The sequence below is a fragment of the Lagopus muta genome, chromosome 5 (assembly GCF_023343835.1).
Source record: "Lagopus muta isolate bLagMut1 chromosome 5, bLagMut1 primary, whole genome shotgun sequence".
In the NCBI taxonomy this organism is placed as follows: domain Eukaryota; kingdom Metazoa; phylum Chordata; class Aves; order Galliformes; family Phasianidae; genus Lagopus; species Lagopus muta.
The window spans coordinates 57,131,164-57,150,324 of record NC_064437.1 but is presented as its reverse complement, the minus strand read 5'-3'; the positions used below and the strand labels follow the sequence as shown (position 1 = coordinate 57,150,324).

Here is a 19,161-nt window from a genome sequence, read left to right as displayed (position 1 = left end):
CCTAGGAATATTTCTTACCTGACATATTCAGATGTTTTGCTGAGTATTGTTTTAGCAGTTACAGAAAGTAAGATACCTACCATTATTTGCTGGAAAGTTGTTTCATGCCCTGATATGTCCTGCTCTTCAGTAATTATTGTTTCCCTTTCTATTGATTTCTCCTTAGATACAGGAACTAGCACCTGGACCTTGCTGTATCTGACACCATCTGTCTCCAAGGATGCATCCTAAAGCTCACTACCTTGTTTTCCAGCCTCAGATATGCTTATTTCACATCCATACAATGCAGATGTTCAGTCTGTCCTGTCCAGTCACAAGGCTGCCTGGTTCCAAGAGCACCATACCTACTGCAGCATGTGCTGAGCTCTACTTCACCCATCCAATCGATGGTGAGAAACAGGAAAGAAACATCAGGTAATTCCTAGGACTTCTGAACTATTGCTTCATAGAAGGCACTATTTTCTGCCATTGTTGACTGCTAGGTTGGTTTCTTAGCATTGAGGGGCTCTACAGATCAAACTGAAGTGTTCATAGCCTTGGCAGACCAGGCCTGAAGGGAAGTCTGATACAACACTGAGGCTGATAAGGAATGAGGATGCTGAAGGGAAATTTGGCAGTGAAAAATGCAGAGTTTGAATATCCTTATGTTCTGTGTAGAAACAAATACTATTGGCATCACAGCTCTGTAAGAGGAGGCATCAATAAAATACATAGCCGTTTTATTTTCCCTAGTTTAAAATGTTTGCATGGATCTGGGAGGAGCACAGCTGCTTTGGGGCTCTCCAATACTAGAGACACAAGGCTCGTGGAATGGTTTATTTATCTGGTGAAACAGTGCACAAGGATTGTTGGTGACTTTAATTTTTCTCCTGTAAAATAAACATCTTTAGTAAAGAAGTCCCGGTCCAGGATTGGGAACTGTTAAGAAACGCAGCTAAGCTGAGTTTTATAATAAAATGGCACAAAAGCCAATCGCGAAGAACAGGTGGAAGATAACATCTGCAAAAGAAAAAAAAAAGACTAAATGTGAGTACTCACCATCAGCTGCCTTTCATGTTTTCTTCCCACCCTTACCAAAATACTACATGCCTTTATGTGGCTCTGTCACTGTACCAGGTTTTGGCAAACAAGCTTTGAAAAGGCTTTCAGACAAGCTCCAAATAGAATTGCTTTCCAAGCATCTCTGTTAACCCAGCAAAGCATGTTTGTTCCTTTTTGGGAAGAGTGCGTGGAAAGAAGAGAAATTACTGTTCAGTATCAAAAGTTACTGATACAATTTCATTGTCTGGGTTGAAGGAAGTGCCTACAGGAGGAAAGCAAAGAGAGATAAGATTTGATCTTCAAATGTTTCCTTCTGTCAAAACTATAAAATTTACCAAATCTTTCTTTGGGCTATGGAGGTTACTTTGACAGAGTCACTCAGGATGCATATTTGGGATTGATATAATCATTGTTGTATTTTGCTGCTTACCTGAGAGCATGTAAAATCTGGATAAACCTTTGTCTGTAAAGTAAAATAAGAGAAAAAGATAACATTTGAATGGCATGTTTTAAATAGGGCAGAGTGCGCTAACGTGCTCTATGAAAGCAGATAATTTGGCCACACTTGGAAATTCTGGGTATTTTTTCCTCTTGCTTTTACTCTCCGAAGTTGTAAAAGAATCCTCTCAGTTCTTTAATTTTATAAAATTAGTGGTGTTTTAAGTGGTGCAACCTTCTGATTGTCAATAATGTCACTCCATATGCATCTGTAATTTATGTTGGCTAACAGGATGGTGTGGATGTGGTTGTGAAACCAGTATGAAAGGCTTTAATGAAAGCATAATTTAGGCATAGTTTGTTCCGAGGACTGGTATCCAAAGCTGTGCGGGATCTGCAGAACCAAACTAGCTCAGGGAGAAATTCCTACTGCCAGAAGGCAGCAGCTGGAAGTAAATTATTTTGCTTTGTAATAGGAAGGATTGATGGCTGTTCACATTAGGAGTGACAGGCACGTAGGGTTGACCTGCTGGATTTCTGGTTACTGTGAAGAACCCACTGTAAGTGCAAAGAAAGCCTCAGTGCTGCTTTCCTGTTGCTCCTAAGCCTGGCTTCTCTCCCACTCACATGCATCCCATCAGAGATTGTCTGGGCTGTTGCTGAGGTCAAATTTGGGTGATCAGGATTTACATTGCTAACTTGCTGTGGAAGTGGTTTGGTCACTTATCATTAATGCCAGATGGGTGCATCTACTCACTTTGAGAATGAAGAGAGTTTCACTGAGTGTATGGGAGCTGCTGAATCACGGCCTGAACCTCTGATTGATCACCTGAGGCGAGCAAGGAGTCACTCATGGGAGCACAGGTGAATTGCCTTCACCTGTGCTGCCAGAAGGGATGGAGCCTGGTTCCACCTCTCCTAGATCTATTTAAGAGCTGACTCTTAAAGGATCTCTTCTGGAAATCCCTCCTCTGGAGTTTTGCAGCGAGCCCAGGATGCGGGTAAGCATTCTATCTATTCTCATTTTGTTATTGTAACCCGTTTAACCAAACTGTCTGGTTTATTTCATAATTATAACATCTCTATATTCTTCATGCAACTGAGCCAACCTGTCACGACCCCCAGTGTAGAGGTTCACTGCTTCCCAAAGGGAGCACCACCTCAGGAACCCGGCCACTTACTGCGCACAGAGATCTCCGCCACTAAAACACCTCCGGTTTGTTCCATGCGCTGCTTTCGTTTGTCGCACGTCTAAGGGATCAAAGAGAAAGCCATGTATACCCCGCAAAATTAAAATACCTATGTGTACATCCAAATCCAATTCTCATGTTTTCGATCAAGTAAATGAAACCTGTATCAATTTTGCTGGGTGTTTTCTAGGGACCATTTTCTATTTTTCTGTAGTCACTGAGGTTTTTTGGTGCTCAAGGAGAGCTTTTGCTGTGTATTGGATGAGGATTTTGGTGTGTATAGTGGCTGTCAGTGGGCTGCTCTTCCCATGCAGTTTCAAACAAGCCTCCTGTCAAGGAGAGGAAAGGGGTAGCTGAGCTCCATCTATTTAACCTATGACCTCTGTGAAGACTTCTGTTGTTGTTTATTGTAATTATTCTTCATTGAATATGAAGAGGAAGCACCAAATCCCTTCCATTCAGATCATCATCTATCCAGATCTAACATCTCTTGTTACAGCTGACAAGGTCTTTATTGGAGTACTGTGTGATGTTTTCTTTTCACCCTGATATGTGACTGGATAAGAAGTTTAAAAAAGCCTTTAAAAACAAAGAACAAAATCTAATCCTGTATTTTTTTTTTCTTTTGCCTTTGAAACTTGAAATTTCTAATAATGTATTTTTATCAGACCTGTGGCTTCTGCACAAGCTAGTGCCCCCTTTTTAGTGCTGGTACTGGGTAATAGGCCGCTATCTTATAGTGGCACCAGTAGTGAGGAGGGGTTTAGAAAGAAGAATTGTTATGAACAATTGAACAGTTATGAACAACTATGTTTTCTCTTCTTCAGCAAAAAAAAATCTTTGTTGCTGATACAGCTGTCTGTGGGCCAAGGAGTATTTGGGGCTTTCATTTCAGATGAAATAAAATTCAACTTCACTTTATGGCAATGACATAATCATGGGCTAAGAGAAGGAATAATGAAGCCCTGACTTCCTGAAGGAGGTAGAAAAGTCTTTAAAGAAAGATAGCTTAGTAACCCTTGCATCAGTTGGTGTGATTGGTACGTGATCCTAATGCAAAATAGCACGCCTGCATAGCATCTTCCCTCTCATTCTCACCTAAGGCTGCAGAAACCTGCTCTATGATCCCAGTGTTCCTGCTCCAATGACCGCTTATGTATTTCCTGCAGAGGAAGACAGCTCCAATAATAGTAACTTGCTGTGGGGTAGCAGAGATGAACTTTCTCTAGGAAGAAGGTCTGGGAGGTTTTATTTGAGCAGAGGCAAGCTTTGAACTAGGTTGCCCTCAGCACTGAAATATATGGTGCAGTGGCATGTGTTCTACTTTCTCATATTTTTTTAGGCTTTTGTTTAGCTATAGATGTCTGCCAAACAGGAGCAGTAGTCTGCAATGTTGACAAAAACTGAGGTTTTAAAATGACTGCATTATTTCTCAATACCTCCAAACAGGTTGCTCAATGCTGCACGCAGTGCCCATGGCATGATAGGGATCAGGGTGCACAGCCCACCACTCGGGTTAATGCATAGTGGTGGCTCTATCTAATGCCTGCTCCTCACCTGGCGTGCCCCTGGATCACCCTCTGTCTGAAATTAGCTCTGTGTGTTTCCCTTGGAGGGAGGCCTTACCACTGGGCAGGAGAACTTCTCGCTGTCGCACACGTGCGTCTCGCAGTGCAGCCAGACCTTGGACAGCTTGGGGATATTTTGGAAGCGGAAAGCGTTAAACTGAAACGTTGCACGGTTTGTTTTCCCATTCTCGTGGACGATAATGGAGAAGTCTGAGGCACACCTGTATTGTATGTGGAGAAATGTCAGATCTTGACTTGTGAATTGTGTCCTCAGGTCACGGTCTGGTGAAGGCATTTCCCCACCTTTGGGCCACTTCCTACTTTTGTGTGCTTGGGAAACAGTAGGGCAGCTCCCCAGGCCCACCAGCACCTACCCCTTGGTGATCAGAGGCCAGTGCACCTGGTAGAAGTACTCTGAGGAGGGCGTTGCCCAGCAGTTGTTGAGAACAACTTTGAACCTGGGGAGGCAAAAGCATCAAATCAGCGCACAGCATCCCGATTACCAATTTATTGTCATCCCTTTCTTCACATACCTGTCACTTAAGCCCTTAGCTTCCACGCCAGCAAATATGTCAGAACCAATTTCTGATGTTTCAACGACAAAAGGGGCTTCTTTTATACTTGAAAACTTGGCATTCTTTGGGGGGGGGGGGGGAAAGAGAGAGAAAAAAGCATCATACATTACAAGCACCATGCAAAACAGAGGCATATGGCAACTTCAGACAGGTCTAGAGAGATGGGTTCCAGAAGCCTGGGTACTTACCACCTGCGAGCTCCAAAATCTGTGTTTAGTAGTAGGACTATTGCAATTTTGGTGATGCTTGGCTTGTAATAGCAATAAGTGGCAGAATTTGCTGCTGATTGGCATGTGCAGAATGAGAGCATGAGTGGGAAGTGGGCCTGAGGCTGCTGCCCTTGTGAACCAGAGCTGCTGGGAGAAGTGGGTAGGAGTGGGGCACTGGAGATGACTGTATGGAGTGGGAATGGGGCTGGTCACATTGAGGGTATCTGAATGAAGTAGCTGTGCTTTTTCTATCTGCTTTGGTGCTTTAGAGTGTGCTTTGATGGGAAAAGATCAGGAGCAGCATGAAGTAGCTGTGGGGAGGAGAGGAATGCTTCAAAAGATCAGCCTGATATCCAGGGACAGAAGCTGGAAGCAAAATTCCAGCAGGATCTCTGGGGAACATGAAATGTCTGCCAGATGAGAGGACAAGGAAGCAGGCTGCAAGGGACATGCAGAGCTTTTCTAGTCTTACAGAGACAATGTCATAGTGGCTGTGTCTGTAGGTGCATGGTGCTGCTTTTTGAGTGAGGCTACCAACAAGTTTTGCTTTTTTCTTTATAAAACTTGTCAGCATGTTAGAAATGTACCAGTCAGCAGAAAAAAGCTGCCACATGTGGAGGAATTGGACGAACAGTTGGCATGTGTCTTCTCTGTTCAGTTTAAGTCACATCCCTGTTAATCACTGGAAACAAGGACCTGTACAAACCATGCTTTAATGATCTGCTGTGGGCTGGTAATGTGCTCCGTGACATGCAGAAGTCAGGAGCAGCAGCCCTTTTTTCTCGCTGAAGTTTGTGGTAAGTGAAGGCAAAAAGCTGAGTGACAAAGAACACTTACAGAGTAGAAGTTGAGGGATAACTGACTTTCAAATGAGCCAGAGCTCCCATTCTTCACATGGACGGTGGCCACCCTAGGGATGTAAAAACCACATGGCTCTGTATGAGTGAAACGTGGGGTTTAAAAAAGGAGTGAGCCTCACTGCCAGACCAAGGCTTACCTTTGGTCAAAGGCAGCCTGGTTCACCAAGTAGTTGGCATTGTACGTGCAGGTGAATGAGTAATTCACAGGCTGGCTCTTCACGATCACTGTGGAGTCATTGGAAACGATGGAGTTGTAGAAGTGATAAACAGGGTTCTTAAACTGTAGGTGGGAAAACAGAAACATGTATGCAACAGTGACCATTTGAGGCACCAGGCGACCTGGCATGTTGAAATATGAGGATTCAACCTTGTGACAAAACAGCATTCCTAAAGAAACATGGTTTTGTAGCTTTTCATACTCTGTGTATGTATACAAGTGGGTGACAGGCACACAGGCTAATAGCACTAAACCTGTGTGCATTTTGCCAGTAGATGCAGAGTGTGACTATTTAATTCCTTCTTCTTCTATATCTACAAAGAGGCCCTACCCAAATTGCCCTCTCTTCATCAGTATTTAAAGCCCACTGGAACCAAAAGGACACTTTCAAGTGAATCCAGCCAATTCCTGAACCCTGCTCAGGCTGAGCTTTGGTCAGAAACATTGGTCTGAAAGTCTTACCTCTGACTGCGTCCCACAGTATGATTTATTTTTAGGTGACAGGTCTGGAATTGTGAACTGGTAATATCCTGAATCATGGACCCCATTGTAACAAATGCCTCCAAGTGCCAGCTGATTGACCTCCCATCCATAAGGACACTCCGGAATTTTTGTAATGATGGTTCTAGGATAGCAGTATACCAGAATTACATCTGAAAGGAAAACAGTATGCCTAGAGTGACATTCAGGAGTGCCTTTCTTTCAAAAAGACAAGTCTGCACATCTGCTTTCCACGGGGATTTAAATCCTGTGGGTTGGAACATCTGCTGGAAGGTCTCCTAATGTTAGCAGCAGGGGAATGGGAACAGTGTGTGCTACGCAGAACTGACCTCAGGGTTGTTAAATTCAGTCCTCCCTGAATGAGTTTTGTCCTTGCTTTCTAATCAACACTGAACTTCATGCACGTTTTTTAGCTTTCTGGAGCAGCTGATTAAGGAACAAAGACACTGAGGTGAAGAACTGCTGCACTGAAATGTCATGTTGGATTACAGAGCTGCAGAGCTGGCTGCTGTTGGTGGAATGACACTGGCACTGTAAAGATAATATCAGCAAAGTTGTTTGTTAGGCTGCAATAGATTTGCATTTTTTTGTAGCAGTGTTTGATCTAGAGGGGCCAGTGCACACAAGTTTTACAATTTCCATGTTAGAAGGTAAGAACTGAGAAGCTTAGCCCTGTTAACAGTGATAGCTAATAGCACTGCAGTTTGTTTCCTTGAGTGGTTACTGCTATAGCAATAACAAATATTGAACTTTGTAACTGAGACTAATTGCTTTGTCATGTCAGAAGATTTGAGCCTTTTTCGAAGAGAATCAGGCAGCGTGAATTTGAGGATGTGATGTGAATTCAAAAGGAAATACTGACTAAACACTAGTGAACTGAAAATTGGGAAAGAATGCCAATTACTGCCTTAAAAAACACTCTGCCCAGAACTGCTTGTCTATTGTAAAACTTCCAACACTCTCATCTTTATGATAAAAGCCTGACTCTTCAGCCTTCCTGTGCTTGCAGGAGTTTGGAGAATACACAGGAGTTGGGGGATTTATGTGTGGAAAATCATGTAGGGACCTTGCTAGGTTACTTCTTTCAAATCAACAAATGCAGACTTGTTCTGCTTGTGTTGGTGGTCAGAGATGGTGACTTCACAACTGTGGAAGGTCCTTAGCTCTGAGAAACTCCTTGTGCAAGAGAGGGCACTGAAATTGGTAGAGAGAGGGCCAAATACTTAAAATATACCATGAAGTTACTGGCAGTAGCATACGCTGGTCTATTATTATATACAAAAACGCCACACATTCAGTGCAAAGACTCTCTATTGAGGCATATTCCAACACTTTCTTAAAGTACGTTTCTTAATTTTAGTGAATTCTACATTGAAATTTTGTCTGGCACCAGATCATTTGAGCATCTAGGCAGAAATCAGAGTGTAATTAGGGCCTCGGCTTCAATGATGATCATTATGTTTTTAAATATAGCAGTGGTGTTCAGAAGCTCAGCCCAGCTCGCTCACTCAGCACCAGTCATCAGACTGCAGTCAGGAGGGCTAAAACCCAGCTCAGGCAGCAGAGGTCAGCAGCACTAACTGTGGCTATTTTGGCCAATTTCTAATTGCTGCTCTTTTATTTGCCATCTTACATCTGAATTCTATTCATCCTAATTCTGGGATGCATCCTAATTCTATAGGGAGGTAGAACCTTAGTAGTGCATGCTTTACTATGCTAGCTAGAAATAAATCGATAAAAGAAATATGAGGGTTAACTCTCCAGAACCTACAGTTTAACTCTAAAGGGAAAAAAAAAAAAAGAAAAAACAACCAGCTTTAAATGGAAAACAACACTTTGGCAGATAAAATACAAGAAAAGAGCTTGGGAGACATGAGTAATTCTACCTGCTTTGTTTGGAGTGCAGGGCCCCGCAAAAGCTTGAGCCAAGATGACCATCAGATAAATAGTAACAGCCACCATTTCTTGCAATGACCTGAGGACACAGGGAAAAAAGCTGAATTTGTCTTCTCAACTGGAAGACATGAAACTGTTAAACTGGCTACTATTTAAACTTGTCAGTCTTGCAGAGAGAAATAAATAAGATTGCTGATATTGTCACCCAATTTCATTGCATCAAAAAGACATGAATTTCCAAGATACTCTTATCGATGGATCACTACTAGACAGTTCTACTATTTCAGTTTAGAGCTGATTTAAAGTTACTCTAGGATATTTTTGTTCTTTTAAAGAATCTAAACCTGAAACGTTAGTATAACCTAAAGGAAACTGAAACAATGAGGGCTGAAAAAAGAGACAATAAAAATTACTAGAAGAAATACTATGCAACTAACATACATACTGTGCTGAATAATGTAATGCAAAAATTATTCTGTGTTGATGTCTATCCTGAAGTATATAATCTTAACTTCTTGTTAACTTTTTAAATTGTTACAATTTCTGTTCCGAAAACTGTAAGTTTAGCAGTAATTATCCTGTGTGGCTGTTGTTTCCATCTCCGCTGCAGGCCTCAGCCCTGCCAGCTGGTTCCTGAGAACAGAAACATGCTTCAGCACGGAGCACCCCACAGGGCTGGGGCTGGGACTGCTGTGCTCCTATTTTTGCCCTTACAGACACTCTCCAGCATCTGCCCTCATATCTGCATTACTGAGCACAGTGTCAGAATTAAGCAGTATAATTTAGGTAAAGGAGAAAGTCCTGCCCATTAAGTATTCCCACGAAAAGAAATCAATTTCAGCATTTTCACTCATCCTCTTTCTAAATACATTTATAAAAAGCACACGCACGACATTTCAGAGGCAACCCCTTCTAATTATAATCCTATGCATTCTGCTGTAAATGAAGTACAATACCTACAAGAGAGGAGGGGATTAAGTATTTCAGATTTTCATTGCGGTCTTATTCCAGTAGCTGCTTTGCCTGCTCTTCCCAAGATGTCCTCTTTCAAATGAACCCAGCTGGCGTTATCTCCGCTTTATATAAGCAATCTTGTAAAAGGAGCCCATCTCTGGTTAAATCTCAGCCCGCCAGTATTGTCCACTGTGGGAGGAAAAAAAAAGTTATAGAAAAGCAATTCCCTTCCCTTAGATGGGACTGTGTTGCTGCTATTTGAGTTCTTTAGTCTGTGGTGTTTGTTTTTAGCAGATCTTGGAAATATCAGAAACCTGCTGAAGGTGTATGACTGACATAATTTCTCTCTTTTCCAAGTTTCTTATGAAAATGTAGAATTTCTGCAGTGACAAAATCACAGCTGCCTTAGAGAACTCAGTGAAAAGATCTTTATAGGAATTAGATGTTCGTCTTAAAGTGAGTTATTGACAAGGTCAATGTTTTGTGCCATGCGGATGGACAGAAGTAATTTCAGCATCATATGCCACCGTTGGAATTATCTCATGCTTATTTTTCCTAAAAGCCCACAGCTGAGTCTAGGTGAGATCTTTCGTATTTCCATTGTACTATATAGTTACACCACACCATGCTAAGTGTATTTAGGACTGTAAAATATATGCTAAATATCACATTATGTAAGTGTATATTTATCACACTTCTATATTACACATCACATTATTTTACAGTGTAAAATTCACCTCTGTACAGAGCATTCAAAAGAGTTTGCCTTCACTATGACACATGCTGTGTGTTTGCCACATGACAGTCATAGTAGATTTTCATGTGACCCATAGCATCCTGTTTGTGGTGACAGACCTAGGAAAAGGACTTGAGTGTGATGCTGTTTTGCAGAACTAAAGAAAAATGACAAGTCATAAAAATGACAAGTGATGGATCCAGTCCTGTGGCTCCTCTGAGCTGAGTTTAGTGGCCCCTTCTGTGAAGTTTTCCATTTGGGAAGAGTTTAATTCTGCCTCATTTCTGGCAGAATTTAATGTGAGTCTTCTTCCAAGTGGCTTTTGGGTTAGGGGGGTCATGCAGTAGAAAGGTTTTCGCAGGAAGAAGCGGAACAGAAAAGCACAGCAGCTCTGATCTTAAACTGAAATATTGAACTACGCAGGTTCAGTTCTCCTGTGGGTGCTCCATATAGAGAAGAACCAGTGAGATGTATGAGCCCACCTCCACGAGAGCATTTGCTGCCCTAAATCCAGACCATGAAGAGTCTTAGCTAATGCCATGGAGCTTGCAACATGGCTATAGATGCAGTGCATTGTAAGGGATGCTAATTCTTGCCCAGCAATGATGGTGTGAAGGTGAATCTACAAAGATGTGAAAATATTAATACATAATTGGAGTGACTTCTAATTCTGGCAAACTTATTCAAAGCCCTGAAGAAAGTTTAAAAAGCCACTAAAAGTCTGTGCTTTGTTTCAGATAATGAACTTGCACATGGATCTGAAGCATCAGAAGGATTGCATCTTGTTAAATAGGCTGCTCCCTCTGTACTTGTGGGTCAGGTTCCACAAGCCATCACATACCAGTTTAATGAGATTACTTAAAGAGGTACAAACAGATAAACACTCTTGGTTAGAGTTTGTTTTTTTATTTTAATTGAATTAAAGAATAATCCACTGAACAAGAACAGAGGCTCATAAATTGTTTGATTTGCTCTAGCTAGGGATTATCCTTATTAGGAATTCTAAAATAAGGAAAATTTAACTCAATGAATCTGTCTTATAGTCTTACAAGCAATCTTTCTGCAGGCACCGAAGCCCAAATTCGATTTCTAACTCCCAGCTGTGGCTGAATATAGACAGTGTAAGTGTTCATTTATTTTTTGTGTGTGTGTGTGCGTGTACCTGTGCATTTGGATTAAAACTGGGAACTGGGAGCTGGTAAGGCATTTTGAACCACTCTGCTAGCAAGCCTTCACAGACCAGGAACAAGGCAAAGGTTTACTTGCAACTTTGTACATGAAAAAGGCCTCGTGTGCAAACTGATTCTTCAAGCTCAGGAGATCAGCTTCAGCCTTGGGGTTGGATTGGATTTTGTGGGTCTTGCAGGACTAATTTGGAGCATGAAATATTTGGCTAAACTTGATGATGATTAGTGTAAATATTTTGCTAAAAACGATGCAACTTCACCACAATACTAATAGCTGAAATACAGATTGTCTTTGTTATTCTATTATTTTAATCAAATGATGCAATTAAATAATCACTGATGTAATGCTACAGGTTTCAGTGGAATTATTTCAAGCTAGATCTAATCTTGTAACTTTTGAAAGAAAACAAATCTCTCATTATCTTCTCACAGAAAAGCAATCTCCGTGTGCATAATACTCCTTTTAGGTGAAAGGTAGAAAACAGACTAAAATCTATGAAACGAATTTGGCAAAAGTGCCATCTGGTCTACAGCAATTTACATTTGCATGAGAAAAAAGCACAAAATGTACCTAAACTGAACAGCATTGGATACCTGCTCTGATCAAAGGTGACGGCTTGGGGAAGGGTTAGGTTTCTCTCAGTAATTGAATCACAGAGAAAGGAAAGCCATTAAATTTGCAAAGGAGGCCATTGAGGTTTGTTGCATTTCCCTGACTCTTTCCAAGCCCATTGAATAATCTCAGCAATCTAAGTATCTCTAAAGATTTTTGTCAAAGAGCAAATGAAGGCCTTATTGTGAATTTTGCCTACAAGGGCAGTTTGTCTCTTTAGTTTTGTTCCTCTGGTTGTGATTGAAAGCTGTGCGAATATCTTTTGTCTGGTTCTTACATGGAGAAATTGAGGTTTTGCTCTTAGAATCTGCAAACTTATTGTGACATTCAGTTTTTATTGTTTTGGAAAAGACAGTGAACTTGAAGAACTTAATTTTATGGAAGGACTTCATAGGGTAATGAGAAGCAGTGGAGGTGTTTCACTGACTCTAGGAGTGAAACCTGATGACTGGAAGTTGCCATGTGCTGTAAAAGTGCCATAGTGTTTCCGATCATGCACCAAAACCTGGCATTCTTAGTTGCATCTGATATAAGGGGTGCCTTTACAATACAAGTGTGGAGATGTGCTCAGTGGGTCCAGAAGCACAGGGGGTGTATTTGTACTGTGCTTGATATGACTTAAAGGGTTCTGTTATGGAATCACGCAACTGAGTTGCTACAGTCTGTTCTGGATCCTACGTCTAGAGTGGGCTGTGCTTGGCAGACTTGTTGCCTTGACTTGTAAGTACCTTATGGATTTCAGCATTGTTTTCCATTTCATAGAATAAATACCTGCCCAGTAGTTAGTCAGTTGCGGCATGTGGCTGGTCACTCATTTTAGCACATGATGTTTCAGCCTTAATGAGCAGATGATAGAACTGTGCTCACACATAACAGAGCACCTGGCACCCATCTGTACCCCATACCCATACATCCTCAGGTAGCTCACATTCTTCAATAACTGCCCAAAATCAAAGCAGTAGCAGATGAAGTCAGAGGAAAACGTAATTGTGGGAGAAAGAGACATAAAAATCAGAAATACAGTTTTGGAGCATTGGAAGTGATGGCTTCCTGCTCTAAATTGCTTTGTGTATCACCTGTATAACTACGCAATGCTGATTCATAACTTGTGAACTATCATCTGCAGCCATATGCTAAGCGAGCAGCACTGCTGCTGGGACGTGCAGCACCTGGGGTGTGGCTGAGCATACACTCAGCTGAGGAACCATTCCCTTCACATTTCTGATGTCCAGCGCGTTCCTACTGATGTTCACAGCAGGAAATCTTACAGCTTGCAGAGCTGTGGTTGAGGAAATAATCGTGTATATTTGAATGCTTGCTGCTGATTAGTTTTGCCAGCAAATTCAAAGTAATATTCTTCAGAAGCTTGTCCATCTAAGTTTTCTCTTGAATTCTCTACTGTTGGAAAAAATCATTGATTTCCAGCTGAGTTTCCTTCACGCCAAAACACTTCAGGTAAGTGTTTTGTTTTACCTATTTCCTTATGGGCTGTCCCAGAGCCAACTATTTGCTTAGGTTAAGGGCTTTGGGCTTGATTTAATGAGGGCATGAGACATGCAAAGCAGGTCATGTGAGACTGCTACTGATGACTTACACTGATCACGTGAGACCACAGCCATCCTTGGACTGCTTGCTTCTTCTGGAGATGCCTAAACTTGCAAGATGCTCAATTCCCTTGCTTTAACCAGGCATGCAGTGCATTCATTGGAGCTGTAAGGAGGCCAAGGTTTCTGCAGCTGTGCCACAGGACCTGTAGAGACTCGTGATCTTTCGGAGCAGGACCTGGAGGATACTCAAGGGCATCTCCAAAGGGGCTGAATGTTGTGTGAGGGCATCCAGATTGAGAGCTAGGCATGTTGCTCTGCTTGGCTTCATGTTTATTTTTTGTCTGCCTTGGAAGCTGAAGGACCCTGTGTGCTCTCCTGTACACATGCCTGATCCTGCTCTAGTTGGCACAGTGCTCTTAGCATTTTGTTTGAGTGGCCAAAGCTAACTCCTATGTGGATGTCAGGGTATTTCAGGAAAAAAACAGCGTTAAACTTGATGGGCTGGAAGTGCAAGGACTCTAATCACCAGGCCTGTCTTATCCAGTGATGTTGTAAAGAAAGACTGGCTTTGGCTTCTGTACTCAACGGTAATTGGTGCTGCTGTGTCTCTCTGTACACGGCAGAGCAGAACTGCAGGGATTTTCTGTTGAGCGTAAGGTTAAATATTTTTCAGAGGAATAATGTTGTTTGGGGATTAGTATTCTGGAATCACCTGAATTTGGCCTGCATGGCTTTTGAAGTTTCTAAGTGCTTTTTTGGATCTCAAACGTGCCATGCTGTATAACACCTTGTAAGCCTTTCAGCTCATGTTATCTCAACAACAGGTCTTGATCTCTAGTTGGTGTTGGAGGTGGGGAAGGTTTTTTAGTGGAAGGTGAGAAAGAAGGTAGAATGGACTCTTTGTGTCACTCATTCGTTTAATTCTCTCAGGTTGGCAGTGTGCTCTGACACAGTAACCATTGCTCCTCATGTTCCAGTAATACTCTTTTTTTTTTTTCCTGGACACCAGTGCTGGGAGGATTGCAGCAGCATCATGTTGCTGAGCGTGGGCTGGGTTACAACGCTGCAGCTTTGAGATACTCCATTAGTAGCTGTCTGCTTTTCTGACTGGTTCCAGGCCATGATGGCCATAAATAATGCTGCTCACCATGTCTACACGCTTGGCTACAGAAGGGCTGAAAAACAGTGAGGAATTAATAATAATTATAATAATTAATAATAATAATAATGTTACAGACAAATCAACCCTAACTTGAAAGCGTCTGTGTCCACTCAGGCCCCCCGGAACACCTCTAGCCATAACTGAGCTGCAGAGACTACCTCCAGCTTCCTGCAGTGGTCTCAGCCAGCTGAATTACAAAGCTGCTTGGTGGGATTTGGATATGATTGCATACATAAAGGATGAGCAAAAACTGGGTTCTAGAAATGGATTAGCACCTATTCATGTGTGACCCTATTCATGTGGTAGAAAGCTACCTTTACACTTTGAGTGCCTTTTATCCTCATTTATTCCTACAGTTTCTGAGCCTGTGTGCTTTGTAAATCCCAGCTGCAATCTAAAACTACGAGTTTTCATCATGCTCACCAACAGGAACTCTTAAAACAAGAGTACAAATAGCGTGTTTACAATTACCGTGTTATTTTTTCTTTGAGGATGACCATTCATATGTATAGAAACATGGACTGTCCACGTAATCTGTTTACATTTCCTATCCTTTGAAGAATTAAGATTCAGTCATTTTCTATAGGAATTAATCTTTATCTGTAGTTCTGCCCTCTCAAATCCGACACTAAACCTCTGCTCTTCTCTCAATAACAGCAGCTGATTAGAATCACAGTTCTGGTTTCCTGAGCTACAAAATCCTGCTAGTTTGCTCTTAGACCGACTTTTTTAGCACACTGTCTCCATTATAACAGCATTGTCCCCATTTTTAAGAGTTGGTGATTTTTCAGGAGGCCAGTAGCATTATGCTTAGAGACAGTCTCTCTTACAAGGAATTATAAGGTTTCTTACGTGGCTTTAAGAGCTATATGTATAAAAATTACCTGTATTAATTAGCTTGTGCTGTGTTAGTAAAGTGATCATAATATTGCTTATTGTGAACATAGTACGATTATCTCTATTTTGCGGATAGAACTGAGCTACAGAAAGGCAACGCCCACTGTAGGGCTCTTGATGTGGCCATACTGCTTTTATTTTCCCCCTGACGTTCAAACTGTAAATAGCTTGGAGAAGGAGCTAGCCAAGCAAGCTGGTTGGATAAGAAAAGCCTTCTGTGCAGCTGCAGGAGTCTTGCCTTGACTATTAGGCCATGACATCTGGAACAGAGAGCTCCTGGCTTATCTCAAAAGCTATTTTGCCACCTAAAGAACCAAACCACCCTTCTTGCCAGTTTACTATTCAAACTGGGACTTAAAGCTTTTTAATGATGACTTGATGAGTTATGTTGTGTTGTCAGCTGAGCATCCTGGTGGATTTGCCCCCTCAAATGTCAAGGAAAGTTCTTCCCAATTTGACAAGAGAGAGTCTTTAATGCATTCAGCCTCCAAATAAGATGCTTTCTGGGATTTCCTATTGATAGCAGACCAGATTTCAGACCACATATAAGATATAATTTTCTTAAAATTGCACCCAACACATTTATGATGATGATATGCATTGAGATGTTTTCTCCCATTCATCATGCTGTACGGTAATAGAGAGATGTTACTGTCTCTTTGTGGTGAGGATGAAGCAGAGCAATAGTCTAGAGACTTGAGGCACTCAGGTTGGAATTCATGTATTTTTTCTTTATGATTAAACTAGCTGATTGCTTAAAATTAGGATTTTTAGGGGGATAGTTGGAATACCAAATGCAAGAGATGATTTTGTTGCTACCCACATAAAACTCTTCAGTGATTTTCACGGATTTCCTCTGATAGCCAAGATTGATGAAGATGTCACCTTTTCTTTTTCTCCTAATGGGCTGTAGCTGATGTTGCTTTGACTGACTGAAAATCAATTAGACCATTTTGTATGATGATCTTAAGTATATTATCCACTAGCTTTTCAAATGATTATTTCAGTCTTCTAGTGTGGTTCATGGAATGATTAACACAATTGGGCGAATTATGTATTCAACAGAAAGACATATTTCAATCCAAGCTGGCTGAACAGAGCACTGTGGTGATCTGTAAAATGTCTGCACTTACAACACACCAGAGACATTCAAGTAATATTTCCTACAAACTGTTCTACTAAACATGACACTGAAGTTCTCTTCTATGAGAATCCCTCAAGAGTATAATAATCTGATTTCTTCCAAGGGGTTCATAGAGTTGCACTCCTCCAAGTACTGATTTCTCCAGGACAGGTTGTGCTGGAAACTCCAGATTTATTAGGCTGCTAATGTCGCAGGAGCATCTGCTGTTGGTTGTTCATTCTAGGATTAGCTAAAATGAGAAGTTGACCCCGTGTTCCTGGCCTAATTTAAAAGCAAAAACACAGTTTACTGATTCTGTACATTTTTCTGTAAAAAATGTGGTCTTTAAAGTCAAAGCTAAGAAGATATCTTTCTTGAGTCAGGTCTTAAATGATCTTGAAATGAAAGTGTCTGGGACAACTAACATATATGAGCAATAACTCCTGAGCAGTTTCCAAGGTAAGTCCTTGACATGCTATGTTTCACAACTGGAGAATATTAAGAGTTTTAAAGATCAAGAAGATGTCAAAGCCTTTTAAATGCTTGAAAACAGCTGGATAAAGTCAATGAGTGACAACAGGACAAACCTGTCCTTTGTTGCCTGTGCTAAAAGCAAATGAAGTTCAGTGGTTACTCTTTGCATTTTTGAATGATCTTCATATCTGAAAAACATATGGAGAAAAAAAAAGTGAATGGTGAATCATTCTTAACATCGAGTGGGGAAGGTCCATTACAGATATTGTGAGTGTCTGAAGTTTAAAATGCTGAAATTAAGATCTTGAAAGAGGATCTGTTAAAGCTTTTCCTTTATTTCAGCTTTTTTTTGTTTTCTCAGTTAGCCTCTGTTAAAACCTACCAGAATCAATGGTTACTTTTGCAAATGTAAGCTGTTTTCACACTTCTCTGATACCTCTGGCAGGAAACTCTTTGAAAAATAAAATAATGAAGTTGAAGTATCTGCATCTTATATCTAAGTGTGTGTGTGTGTGTGTGTGTTGGGGGGAGTGTAGTATTTTGGCACGTGTGAAGTCACAGGTTCACGAATATAAAATGTTGCAAAGACAGCATTTTCTATATTTGCAGTGTCCTCCTTTCCAGGTTTTCAGAGACCATTACAGAGATGTAACTCCAGACACCAGTTGGCCAGGAGGTGGTGTTAGTGGTGTACTGTAAACAACACGTGATGGCAAAGCAAAGTGACTAAGTCCTATTAAATCTGGTGAAGGTGTCTTACCCTCACCTGAGTGTTGTTCCATCCCTTGAACTTTTCATTGGCCTATTCTGATTATTTGCATTATCTGTAGAGACAATTATTTAGTGTTGCTGTTTCAACACGGCAAGCAAGTCACAATATAAAGACAAATGTGATTTCCTTGAATCATTGGGGATACATTAATTAACTAGTAACGTACATAATTTATTACCTGGTAATTTAAATTAGACTTGATCAAGGCCTACATCACTCTGGATGTGAGAAAAGTTTGGTCATCCAGATCTTTCTGAATACTGGTACTTGTCTGGTCTCCACTTCTTGACTTGCCTACACTACGCTTCTGTGTGAGGTTCTGTTTGTAAGCCTTTCCTTCCAGCACACTCTCACTTTGTGCAGGGTTTCAGCAGTGATTTCCCCTTGCTCTCCTGCCTCTGCTTATCTCTCTGTAAATTGGCTATCAGTGAAGCCAGGCTCTGCAGCCTGGGAGACATTGGTTGGCGGATAGATGATCAACTAACATGGCTCCTTGGCACCAGACTGTTGCTGGGTATGGGTTTGCACTTTATCAAGCCAGCCTGGACCCCTTAGTCTTTGTCTAACTATGCTCTCATGAAGTGAAGGCCGTCTGCAGCCTGAGTTTTGCTGCTCGGAAATCATATGTGCTCATAGGGGAAAGAAAGTGCACCCTGATATTTCATTACTATGAAAAATATTTCATTACTATGATATTTCATTACTATTATTATTACTATCAGGGAAATTTCCCTGGTGTGGAAGGAAACCTGCCCCGATCTTCCCTGATGCAGACCAGTTGTTGCCTCACATATTTGCACAGGATGCATGAAATGGGGCAGCCCCTCTTGCCCTCTTATCTCTACATCAAAGTTGGGAGCATCCTGACTAGTGGACAAGATAATTCTTGTATGGTGAAATGCCTTTGTAATAGTTTCTTAGTGCTATATATAGCCATGTAATCTACAATAATTATTATCTTTTCGATTTAACATACTGGACACAGTGTCCTAGGCCTGGGAAAAGAGCCATGAGAGTCAAAGGCCGCTGAGATCAATCACGCCAATGGTTTATTTATGTGGTTGGCTACTGGGATAGTAACAGCTTTTTCTTCTTAGCCAGTATGCTCTAATTTTGAAAAGACGTAGCTATTCTATTAAAATCTTCAACTTTATTGCCCAAAATTTTAATTCTATTGAGACTCGATGCTGAAATATCTTCA

General features: G+C 41.3%; 1 protein-coding gene across 1 annotated transcript; it reads right to left on the bottom strand.

Annotated features, from left to right (window-relative positions):
* Positions 1-428: 428 nt before the first annotated feature.
* Positions 429-18,640, bottom strand: TECTB (tectorin beta). Its single transcript, XM_048945883.1, has 10 exons — positions 8,486-18,640; positions 6,561-6,751; positions 6,019-6,161; positions 5,859-5,931; positions 4,771-4,874; positions 4,612-4,695; positions 4,296-4,458; positions 2,661-2,730; positions 1,472-1,504; positions 429-1,020 (listed from the first exon to the last, which is right to left on the bottom strand). The coding sequence occupies exons 1-10, from the start codon at positions 8,559-8,561 to the stop codon at positions 947-949; spliced, it is 1,011 nt and encodes a 336-aa protein (XP_048801840.1). The 5' UTR covers positions 8,562-18,640; the 3' UTR covers positions 429-946.
* Positions 18,641-19,161: the final 521 nt, after the last annotated feature.